The 12,623-nt window shown below is 38.8% G+C and overlaps 1 protein-coding gene across 1 annotated transcript in view; it reads left to right on the forward strand.

Moving 5' to 3' along the window:
• The window catches only part of LOC149178077 (uncharacterized), an 87,073-nt gene extending 75,224 nt beyond the window's left edge, over positions 1 to 11,849 (forward strand). Inside the window, exon 4 of the mRNA XM_089421970.1 lies at positions 11,430 to 11,849. Coding sequence (XP_089278096.1) covers positions 11,430 to 11,849 — 420 coding nt within the window. The remainder of the gene's footprint in view (positions 1 to 11,429) is intronic.
• The last annotated feature ends 774 nt before the right edge of the window (positions 11,850 to 12,623 follow it).

Consider the following 12,623-nt stretch of genomic DNA (forward strand, 5'->3'; position numbering starts at 1 on the left):
AAGGATTGTAGCCATTGGACTCCTAGTACAACATCAGCACCTCCCATTGGAATGGAAAGCATTGGGCTAGTCAATACATATTCTCCCATGGATATCTTGATATTATGGCACTTTCCAGAGCAATTTATTGTTCCTCCATTTGCAATCATCACTTGACACTCTGGTGTTGGATATAGGAAGCAATTCAATTCTTTTGCTACCCTACAATGAATAAAATTGTGGGTGCTTCCTGAATCAATCAACACTATTACCTTTTTCTTCTTGATTTGTCCTTCTATCTTGATGGTTTGAGGAGTGGTAATTCCCGCCAATGCATTACAAGATATGGTAGGATTTATTTGTTCTTCATCTAGGCTTTGTTCCTGGAGTATATCCTCTTCCTTTGACCTTTCTTGCTCCTTTTCTTCTTCCTCTTCACAATCTATGTAGAATAATTTCTTCTCAGCACACTTATGACCTTTAGTGTATTTGCTATCACAACTGTAACAAATCCCTTTTGCTCTTTTTTCTTCCAATTATTGTGGTGTCAACCTTATAGGTTGTGGAAGACTAGGGGCAAAAACACTTCCGTCTTTATAGTTGTGAGTGGTATGCTTCCTGGTTGCCATAATTTTGCTTTCCATTTTTCTTGCTAACCTGAATGCCTTCTCTAATGAATCAGGTTCCCAAAGGAAAACATCATGTTGGATATTATCCTTTAAAGACCCTATGAACACATCAATCCTATGCTCCTCTGGAATATCTTTTACCCTTATGTTCAATTTTTGGAACTCCTCAATGTGCTCCATTATTGAACCCTTTTGTTTGAGACTTATCAATTGGCTAAAAGACTCTAAGATACTGGAAGGCATTTCCTATGTCATTTTCGTGGATAATGAGCTGAAGTCGACAGAAGTGACTCATCAATAGGAAACAAGGAATAAAGTAGAATAATATTCAGGACTGTAGCAATGAATCAAATAATGTATAAGTAAATAACTACAGATTGGACTTCTCTTGAACATATTGGAGACACGAATCTAGAGTGTGGAAATATCTGACTCAACAAAGGACTAAAGGTCATGATGAAAGTATGAAATAGTAAAATGAGAGGCAAAATGGATCACCCAAACCTGGGAGGACAAGTGACTTGAGTGAGGATATCCCAAACCCGACGCGAGAGAAGAAGAGTGTCATGTTCAAGAGCGACATGATGCCTATACAAAGGATGACTCATCTTCATTTTTCCCCGTTATTTCTAGCGAATGCCCCAATTAATTTTGTCACAAACTTGAAGGGGATATCATATGCTTGTCATGTAAGTTCATTTTTTGAATGAATCTATCCTAGTAAGTTTTAAGAGACATAGGAAGGAGAAACTTGGTCTCATCATGGTGATGAGTCTTTCATCGTAAAGTTTTAACAAGTTCGAAGTAATAATAACTCAGTATCTTTTTTACGTTTAGAGAGATTGGAAAAGAAACAAAAAAGAAAACTCCATCATGTCACTTTTCGTAATTTTTCCCTTGAATCTGAAAAGGTAGAAAACAATATCTGAGGGAACCTCTTGACCATGTCGATCAAGGTTTGCCTTTTTTGTAAATAATCCATCTCAGCCTGAAAAAGGGATAAACATATACTTAGGTGATGTCGATTCATTTACATTAATGAATTCAAAACAACAAGTACTCGACAATATTTTCAGTTTCCAAGAGTTAGAAAAGAGCTAAAAGATGACTCTAGGGGGGTTCCTTTTTCATTTATTTAATGAGACTGAAAAAAGAGATAAAATAAAACTCGCAAGAATTGGTCAATAATGATCACTGTTCAATTTGAAGGCACCTGTAACTGCACAAGAAACATACCCATCACTGATATCGAGAGAAAATATTAAAATATTACAAAAATATTGACCAAAATGACTTGAAAAAATTCTAAATAGGCAAAAGTAATTTTATTTTTTACCATTTAACCAAAGTGAGCTCTGAAAGTGCATTTTGTGCCCTAATTCTCTTTATTTTCCAGTGGTTGTTGTGTGAGATCCAAGGTATTGTTTCATGAACCATCTGCAATAGGTAAGAGGCCCATCCTTGCTCTTGCATTTCATTACTTTTTTATGCATTTTAAATGATGTTTTTTATGCTAGAAAGGAGGATTTCAAAAATTTAGGGCACTGATGACCATAACGGATATGATCATATGACTAGCAATGGTTGCGCTTGAGCCTAAAGGTCTGCACAATGCCATCACATTGTTTGTAAGAACAGGCGCGATGGCACCGAGGGTGACTTTGTAAGAAATAAAACTCTCTTTTAAGAAAAAAATTGATGTTTTTGATCCATGAAAAAGGCATTAATAAGTGTCAAATGTTGTTTTGTATGAGAATATGGACTTGGAGTGGAAAGAAAGAGGCCATGAGGCCGAAGACCATCAAGCAGCTCAAGATCCTGAATGCATAAATGCTCTGAGGAATTGCGGGCTACTAAAATTCTTTAGGAACATAGGGTTAAGGGCTCAGATGGAATTGTTGCCCTATCTGGTCAATCTCTGGGATGCAAATCGAGAGATCTTCATCATAAAATGCTAGGAAATAGAACTCGAGGAGATGGATATCTACTTCATCATAGGATTGTCCTAATGGGGGGAAGAAGTCCAACTCTTTGGATCTCACCGAGGAGGTGAGAGTACGAGTCTAGTCCAGATATATTTTCCCAGTACCGAAATAACCAATGGAGGTAAGGTGAAGATAGTGAGAATCACCAACAACCTCGCCTTGAGAAACATCTTGTTCACTATGGCACATGTATCCTGCACGCAAGCCTTGCATGAGGCTTCAAAATCCCAGTTCCAATATGATATCACATGTTTGACCCCCACTATCTTTAATTGGTGTGGAGGCCTTTTGGAAAACATGAAACGACAATTGACCAAGGGTAAGCATGGACACCTGAAGCAATTTGGGTTTGGTTGTATATTGGTGACCTTCGTTTTGGAGCGAGTGCCCCTCTTCTGGTATCAATGGGTAGAGGTACCACATCCTTCCCCTCGAGATCCGAGACTCGTGAGATGGAGCCAGCTCATGCCTATAGGAGGCACGGGTCAAAATATGCATTATCCACCACAATTCTTCGCTCGGCTAGAACTCCAACTACTCGTGGTGGATGACTAAGCTTATGCTGGCACGAATTTCAGGTGGGATCTAGATCTACCTCTGCCACCAGGCGAACAGTGGATTGTTGAAGGTAAAAACTTGTTTTTGGATTTTTTCAAGTTTTATAATTTTTTATAAAAGTGTGAACTGAGACTCAACTTGTGATAAATGTGCAGATGTGGGACCAAAGAGACCATCAAGCATGTCGCCAATGGAATGGTGATTTTCACAACAGATAGTGGGTGCAGAGTATGAGGAAGGGGCAGACCCCTTAGCTAAGATGGAGCATAATTTGGAGGCGATAGCTCATGGAGTCCCATAGTATTCCACTATTGATGGTGTTCCATTACGTTGGCAGAGACACACAATGGGAGTCTCTGTGATATTGCATCAGATGCTAGGCTGAGTGATCAGAGCAGTCTCGTGCTATCATGAGCACCATGCAGTTTGATAGCTTCTCTAGTCTTTTACACATTTTGTAGGATTTGAAAGCCAAGTGTCCCAAAACACTCTATTTTTTAATATTTTGATGTAAACACTTCGATAGACATGATATGTGTGTGTGTGTGTGTGTGTGTGTGTTTGTTTTATTCCTACTTATGTGTCCATAACATGATTAGTTTTATAAATGACACAAATTCCTATCAAGAACAAAATTTTCCAATGCATCTGTTAATGTATTTAAATTACGTGGAATATGTTCATATGTAATGTAATCAAAGTTTATTTCCAGCAATATAACACAGATACATACACAATATTTATGGATTTCTCACTGAGTAATGCTTGTTTAACTCTTTTCAAAAGCAGTTGCTCTTGGCATTAGGGATTTAGTTGTCAAGTTGGATTCACAACTCTTCAGATTTAAGGATTTCAAAGGCAAGTTCTGCACTCGGTGGATGGGCCCATATCAAGTGGACGTAGTGTTCGACAATGGAACGGTTAGATTAAGTACAATAGATGAAAACCATACCTCGTTCCTAGTAAACAGACATCGTATTAAATTATATCACCATCCAGCCTCTAAAGATTCTTTTGTTAAAAATCTTTCTGCTTCATCTGATTTAATGGTCATTAGAAAACAAGATACCCTCACTCTGCTCTAATATATATATATATATATATATATATATATATATATATATATATATAGATATAGATATATATATATACTTGTTTATCTTTTGCAAGAACAACAAAGAAGTATCGTGAGGAGAAATGTAACACCAGGCACTGTCACTTTATCAGTCATTAAGATATTGTTATATTCCACTGGTGCGTACCACTAAGTGCTACACCAGTAGTATTAGGTCCCTATACTACTAGTGTAGCCCCTTATTATTGTTGTTAGTGTTGCCCCATTATTATTATTATTGTTCCCATGTAGTCCCCATATTGTTATTATTGTGCCCCATAAAATCCCACTATTGTTATTTTTGTGCCCTTACATTATTGTTATGTAGGCTCTGATTATGTTGTGACCCCTTAGACTCCTGTATATAGAAAGGAGGTATTGTCATTTTTATCATCCAAGAATTTTTCATTTATGTAATGTAAAGGATGTTTCCCCATCGAAGAGGATATTTTCTAAGTCTTTATCTATCTTTTTGTAAGCTGGTTGCATAATATTTGGTTTCAAAGTTTTGGATTCTAGGGTTTCGTTGCCACAAATATGTCATCATGCCATTTTCTCTATGATTTTTTTTTTCTATGAAGGTTCAGAAGATAAAAAAATTACCATAAGGACCTGAAATCCTAATTAATTTTGTGTAAAAATTTCAGATATTGGTTCTCTATATTTTCAGAGATATGGTCCGAAAAAATTAGGATTTTTGCATGCTCCAGAATTTCATCTCAAATAGGTGACCTTGTTGTTTGACCAAGGCAGATACCTTGTAAGTTAATCAGCTCGACATTAGGGTCATAGAGTACCCATGTTGCGAAAGAGAGGTTCCGTGTGCTACGACAAGCACCATCAGCAAAACCAACATAATGGCTTGACAACATCTGCAAACCGAGTGAACACCGAATAAGTAGAAAAACACATGTTTGCGAAGCAAATAAACACACCAAAAATAAAAAATGCACACTAATGAATTAACACACTAATGTACAAAAGTTATTATACGAATTTCACACATAATACTTCTTTAGATACAACCCATTACAGGTCTGTGATAATGCATTTCCCTCATAATCAAATAGCTCATAGGCACCTTTCTGTAAGACATGCTTGACGATGTAGGGCCCATGCCACATGGGTTCAAACTTTCCTACCCCCAATTTATCATTGGCTTGATCGTAAAGAAGGACCAAGTCACCTTCAACAAAAGTGCTAGGAGAAACAGTTTGGTCCAAATGAGATTTGACTCATTTCTTTTTAGCTTCAATGACCATCAGAGAAATGCGATGAGTTTTTTCAAAACCTTCAAGATACAGTTGCCATTCCTCTTCAAGCAAGGTATTTGAAATAAGTTCGATAGCTAGATTAAGCGAAGGGATTTCACAGTTGATTGGAAGAGTTGCCTCTAAACCATACACCGGCTGGAATGGAGTGAATTCAGTGACCGTCTTAGCAGAAGTTCGGTAAGCCCAGAGAGTTGAGATTAGAATTAAATGCCAATCCTTTCTATGCTTCCCAATGGTACGTTGAAGTATAGTAATCAAAACTTTATTAACTGTCTCAACTTGGGCATTGGCCTGTGGATAATAAGGAGTTGAGCTATCATGTCAAAGGCCTAACTAAGCAGTTAGCTCTGCCATCATGTGCTGATGAAAGTGTGATCCATGGTTAGTCACGATAGCTTGCAGAACACCAAAACATGATATGATGTGGTTAAAAAGGAATTAAGTAAAATATTCGACGACGATGATTATATAACCATGCCCCCCCGTCGAGCGAGGATTACATGTCATGAAATCAATGCCCCATTTGGAAAATGGGCCAATGGAAATTACTAGGTGTAGGGATGCAAGTGGGGTGTGCTACTTGTGGTTGAAAATCTAACATTCATGGCATTTTTAGACAACTAGAATGCAAAGTTTGAAGATAGAAGGCCAGAAATAACCGACACAGAGGATTTTATGAGTAGTGGCATATCCAAACATATGACCACCACAAGCACCAGAGTGGAAATCATTTAAGACCTGCTCAACCTCTTCAATGGTGAGACACCTGCGAAGAACGGAGTCCACACCGACCCGATACAATGTATCACCGAGGATCCGATAGGGTTGAGACTAATGCTGAATGCGACGTCAGTCAGATCGAGACAAATCAGATTAGAAAGTATGGGTTTGGAGATAAACAATATGGTCTCCATACCATGGGTCAAGAGTGCTGATCAGAAACAAAGTTTCATTGGTATCTGCTCAGTAAAATCAGTTGAAGTGCTTGATGACGAAAGAGCACAGATCAATTCAACAAACACGAGTGATTTCTTTGATTTGACAGCAGTAAATTCAAAATCAAACTCTTGTAGGATAATGATCCATTTGGAGTATTTTCACCCCACTATCTGACGAGTCAGTATATGTCAGGGCATTGCAATCAAAAATCACTGTGGTTTTCTGTAAAAGGATATAATGTCGAAATCTTTGGATGTCATGAACCGCCGCCAAGGCAAGCTTTTCGACATGAGCATATCGATACTCAGTATCAAAAAGATTTTGGCTCAAATAATAAACCACATGCTCATTGTCGTCATCGTTTTCTTGAACTAACACCATAGCAATAGTGGTATCGGTTGCAACCAAATATGGGAAGTAATCGCGACAATAATTGAGGGGGTGCAGTGAAGGATCACTAATCAGCGTGTCTTTTAAAGCATCGATGGATTTATGGGAAACTTCATCCCAAATAAAAGGGACCCCCTTCTTAAGTAAGCGAGTAAAACCTTTGGCAAGTTCATCGTAATTAGGGAAAAATCGATGGATAAAATTAGCCTTTCCCTACAGGCTCTGCAATTGTGGTAATGTTGCAAGGGGGTAAATTGACAATGGCCTCAACTTTCAAGGGATCAATTTGGATACCTTTGTGAGACACTACAAAACCCAAGAGCTAGCCAGACTCGACGCAAAATATGTAGAATTTTCTCTACAAATTAGCTAGCTCACTAAGATTGTCTAGAAATTTCACCTACAGATCAAATTGATATATGCAATGTACTAAAGCATAATACTAGATCTACATCTACCATAAACTTTGTGGAAGCTTAATTGAACATGAGCAACATCAACCATGAACATATATAACTGAGAATGAGAAGTAATCAACCATAATACAGAAGATATAACTTGGGGAAAGCACCAACCTAAAACACCATCTTTGTATTATCAATCAAGTGGAAATCCTCAACAACATACAAAAAGAATCAGCTCAAAAGTTATCCTGCTCTCTCTGTACTCTGATGATGTAGCTCATGGACTATCTAGGCCTATATATATAGGCTCCACAAGTCCTCCAAGCCCCTACTTCCTTGCGTAGTTTTGATTGGGGTCCAATTACATAACATGTGTGAATTGGCCCAAAAAGATACAGCATGCTGCCACCCCAGGTCCAACTACGCAGTACTATAAAGAGTAATATTCCTTCCTCATGCAAGGAATATTCACTAGGAATATCCTAGCAACTGATAGTACACTGTCCCTCATCTGATCTCAATTGGGTCTTTGTCTAAACTGACATTCATAAGTTATCCATGAGTGAATACTCAGTTATATGAAAATACCAGTTGTCACATGCATGCAAGCATCAACAAACTAAATCTCATTAATTTAACAACTTGTTAAATTAATCTAACTGGACTTGACTAAGTAAAACTAAGTCAACTGATCCTCTCAATATAGAACTCATCCTTAATTCCTCAACCAGTGGAGTAAATCAAGGACACATTACCCAATTAGTGGAGAAATTATTGCATGTTCTCACAAAGACTTCAAGTTTGATTTTCCTTAACTAATTAACTCAAACTGAATTAATTAATTAATATTCAAACTTCTGGTAAGACCAAATTCAAATTTTACTTCCTATTTCTAGTCTAGGGACTGACCAAAATAGGAATCCACACTTCACTGCTAAAAATAGAACTTCTATTTTTAGCACTTACATTTTTCATTCCCTGTTGCCCAATCCAGCACTGGTACCCAAACTGCTATTTCTAGCAGTGCTATTTTTAGCACTTTTTTTTAGCAATTTCTTGTTGCCAATTTTCAAGAAAACACACAATTTTGTGGATTGAGATAGATATTGTAATGCCGACATCGTAAAATTATGGATCTTAAGTGATCTGGATGGTCACGACGCTTAGCAGAATGAGCTAGTAAGTCATCGAGGTATGGCTGAACAATGTGTCGAATGTCATGAAAAGCATAAGACATTGCCCGTTGGAAGGTAGTGCCAACATTATTCAAGCCAAAAGGAAGCTTTTTGTAAGAAAAAGTACCCAAAGACAGATAAAGGTTGTTTTATGCTAATCGGCGGGTGAAATGTTAATCTGGTTATAGCTAGAAAAGCTATCCATGAACGAGAAAATATCACTCCCTGTGCATTCGTCGATGATTTGGTCGATAAATGGAGTAGGATAATTGTCCTTAGGACAAGCGCGATTGATATCGCTATAATCAACACAAACATGTATCGTGCTCTACTTTTTGGCAATAGGGACGACATTGGACACCCAATCCATTAATGGAATAGGATAAATAAAACCCTCTTTTAAAAGCTTCTCCACTTCTGCTTTGATAGCAACAGCCTTTCAAAGGTGCACAGGGAAAAGCTATTGTCAAATAGGCTTAGCACTAGGATAAGTCGGAATCTCATGCAACACTATTGTTGGATTGATACCAGGCATTTCCTCATATGACCAAGTGAAGACGTCTCAAAATTCTTTAAAAAGTTGAGTATAAATCTTGATCTCATCTGGAGAATAGGAAACCCCAATATGAATGTTCTTGACAATTCCAGGTTTAATGGAAATGTAAAGAGGCATTATAGCAATGATGTTCCCCATATTATCCTCCAACAAGACTTCATGCTCCAGGACAGGTGTCTGAAGTGGACGTGTAGGATAATGAGAAACAGACGCTTCAAGATAGGAAGGCATCTCATCGAGGCTAGGAAGAAAAGAAGAATGATGATGTAAACCATTCCATGGAGTTTCATCCAGAGACATGACCTCAATGATACTCTCATCGGTGGGGAATGTCTCGTTTAAGGGAATCCCAAGAACCAAGCCAAGGAGATGGTACATAAGTGTCCAAGTTCATACTGAAAACAGTATGACTTTCCGAAGTGGCCATTGAAGCCAAGGAAATTTCTTGGTAATTTATCTCCAATGGACTTAAAGGCATAGCATCGCCAAATGAATCAATCTAATCCGGAGTAGGGATAATCCAAGGATCCGTAGAGTTTGAGATCATATTGACTGAATGAACATTTGGTGGTGGGAGAGTAAAAGTACCCATTAAGGTAGAGTCTTTGAAGAGACTTGCCCCCACAATATCGCAAGGAATCTTAGTATTTACCATGTAAGGAATGTTGTCGTTCGATGAACCAATAGAAAAGAAGGATAGATGATCAACAATGACTAATTTTCCTTCATGATGAAAATGAAGCACACATAATAAAGAAAACACCACACAAAACATGGTGTGGGTCCAGCTTCACCCGAGAGGAAGGTTGTATTTGAGATAACAAGTACTTCTGTTGGATTGGATAGGAATGGAGAACCTCCAAGGCAGACATCGTCGAAGGTGCCTGAGCTAAATCCTCAACAATATTGCAATGTTCTGCAACTCTAGCATTCAGATTAGAAGATGACTTCCAAAGAATGCCTTTGGGAGGTGGTCGGATGATGGATTCACTACTAGGGTGCTCCATATGCAGTAGACTAGAACTGGATAGAGTAAAACTAGAAGGAGTATTGGTAGCTTCTTTCTCCATCGTCTACTTAGGCGTGGATTGATAGTCCTTAGTTTGAGTAGCGATCGAGATAGGTGATGAACCTTAGGAACTTGAGGAAGTAGAAGACTGAGGTTGGTCTACCAACTGCATCTGCTGTGATGGAAAAGGTTCTTTTAAGACACCCAAGGTCCCTTTTAGCAAGCAACAAACTTCAGATCTTTGGGGACAATCCTTAGTGTAATGATCCTCCTCACAGATGAGGCAAGGATATTTCAGCTTTCTTCTAGAAGCATCATCAACAGATGATTTAGGAGGGTCATTTTTTGGGGCATTGACTTTGGCCTTACCTTTGCCCTTCTTTTTACCTTTAGAGGCCTTATTTGTCATGGTAGACTGAACAACATGCACCTCAGAGGTTTTACCAAAACTGAATGAATTTTTATAAGGATTATTGGAACGAGTGTTCGAGACATATTTCTGCTTCGAAGAAGCTTGTGTGGAAGTTTGAGACAAGGAACCAACTACACCATCAACAGTGGTGTATCAGGAGACTTTGATGTTGTCAGATCCGATGATGGTCTCGAAGCATCAGGTAACATCTCGTATAATGTGCCAGATTCTGAATAGACCAAGTCTAAATATTGGGCACAGATGATAGCTTTCTCTTCAGTAACACATCCACCCATAGCTATGTCCTTAGCAATATTGCTATGAACCATTCTATCAACAACTCATCAACAATCTCAAATTTTATGAGCCAACCTCAACATCTCCATTCATGGATATGATCAGAGATGTGGGTTGCAGTGTCTTGATTAAGGGATGTAAGAAAATGAGTGCCAGTTTCATATCAAATCGGCAATTGGAAATGAGTGAGGAAAGCCATAGCGAGAGAGTTTAAGTCACCGTAGGTACCTCAAGGCAATTCGATGTACCATTTAGTGGCAGCACTTGTGAGAGTTCTCTGAAAGAGTCAAAGACGGATGGAATCATTGACATATGACTTGGAGGAGAACTAGAGGTGATAAGTCATCACGTGGGCTTGTGGATCCTCCTTCGCTTTTCCCTTGAATTTGTGGCAATCGCTTGGAATTTTTATTGGAACTGGAGGTCAGAAAGGTGAATGAAGAATGGGATCATTCATGAGCCTTGAGACATCAAGAAACTCCAACATAGCCAAGAAAGGAAATTTCATGTTAAACGACATATAGGGCCTTTGAGGAGACCCAAACTCCGGATTCCATCATTTTTGGTAAGGATTTTGTCCATATGGAACCTAATTTTGTCTCCACTAAGGGTTCCTTTGATCGTAAGGTGGATTTGGTCTAGGGTAGGCTTGATATTGTCCTACCATGGGCTGTTGATAAGCATTGTATGTGACATATGGGTTATAAGGTTGTTGAACCTGTTGACCCTAGATGTAAGGAGATTGAACCTACTGATGCAGGGGTTAACCTTGGCCTTGCAAAGGCTAACCTTTCTGATATGCATATAAATCTTGCTGCTGCCAAGGCTAACCTTGTTGCTACAAAGGATGACTTTGCTGCTGTAAAGGTTGACCTTGCTGCTGCAAAGGTTGGCATTGCAAGGACAAAGGTTGAGAAGACTGCTGAACAAACTGAATTTGCGGCTGCAAAGGCTATTATGACTATGGAAAAGGTTTCCCTTGCTGATGTGACACTTGCCCTTGCTGTTGCAATGCTTACCCTTGCTACTGCAAAGATTTCCGTTGTTGTTGCAAAGGTTGTCCTTGTTACTACAAGGGTAGTTGGACAGTTACTTTGGTTATACCTTGAGGGTATTGATAATTCCTGAATTGGATCTAGCCATATCCACAAGGAATAGAAGATTGACCAGGCTGGACATAAGCTCCATATTGAGAAATGTAAGATAGATTAACCAAGGCTTGTGAACCATATGGGACATAAGCCGGTTGGAGCGAAACCTCAGCCATATAAGGCTGCTGATACTGGATGTTACTTGACTCAGATGGACCAACAGGGTTAGGAATAACACCATATAAGGTTGATTAACTCCAACCATGTGAGTTTGTAATCCACTCACATTGGTTTTGCTTGACACAAGAGGATAATTCGGATCTTGCCCCCCAGGAGGTGGCATAGTCTGTCCACTTGATGGAGGGGTAGAAGAACTTACTAAGACCTGACTTGAAACAGTTAGTTGAACTGGAAGGGTTGGTTGAAATGACGAGACAGGCTGTGAAAAAATGGTAGGTTGAACAGGAACTGAAGTGACTGCAATTTGTACAATAGTTGGAGAGGTCATGTTTGGAATGATCGGACCTGATGTAGGCATAGAATTAGAAGACCAGATGCGGTTTTGATATAATGACGAGGCACTAGGAGTACCCGAAACTAACTTAGCTAAAGTGGTATAACCATGTGGCAACATGGGTCCACTAATCTCATGAAAGGAGAGAGATGAGACTCTTCTTGTATAAGGAAAGCCTTCTGGAGGAAATTCATACCCTTTTTCATCATTGATGTGAGAAGTATGTGTAGCGGAAACTTCCGAATGACCTGGAGAGGAGACCGAGATTTCACTTTCTGACTCCATAGATGGAAAAAA

Source organism: Pinus tabuliformis, chromosome 4_1 (genome assembly GCF_031772625.1).
Source record: "Pinus tabuliformis cultivar Carrire ecotype Pingquan chromosome 4_1, CPIR1, whole genome shotgun sequence".
NCBI classification, from domain to species: domain Eukaryota; kingdom Viridiplantae; phylum Streptophyta; class Pinopsida; order Pinales; family Pinaceae; genus Pinus; species Pinus tabuliformis.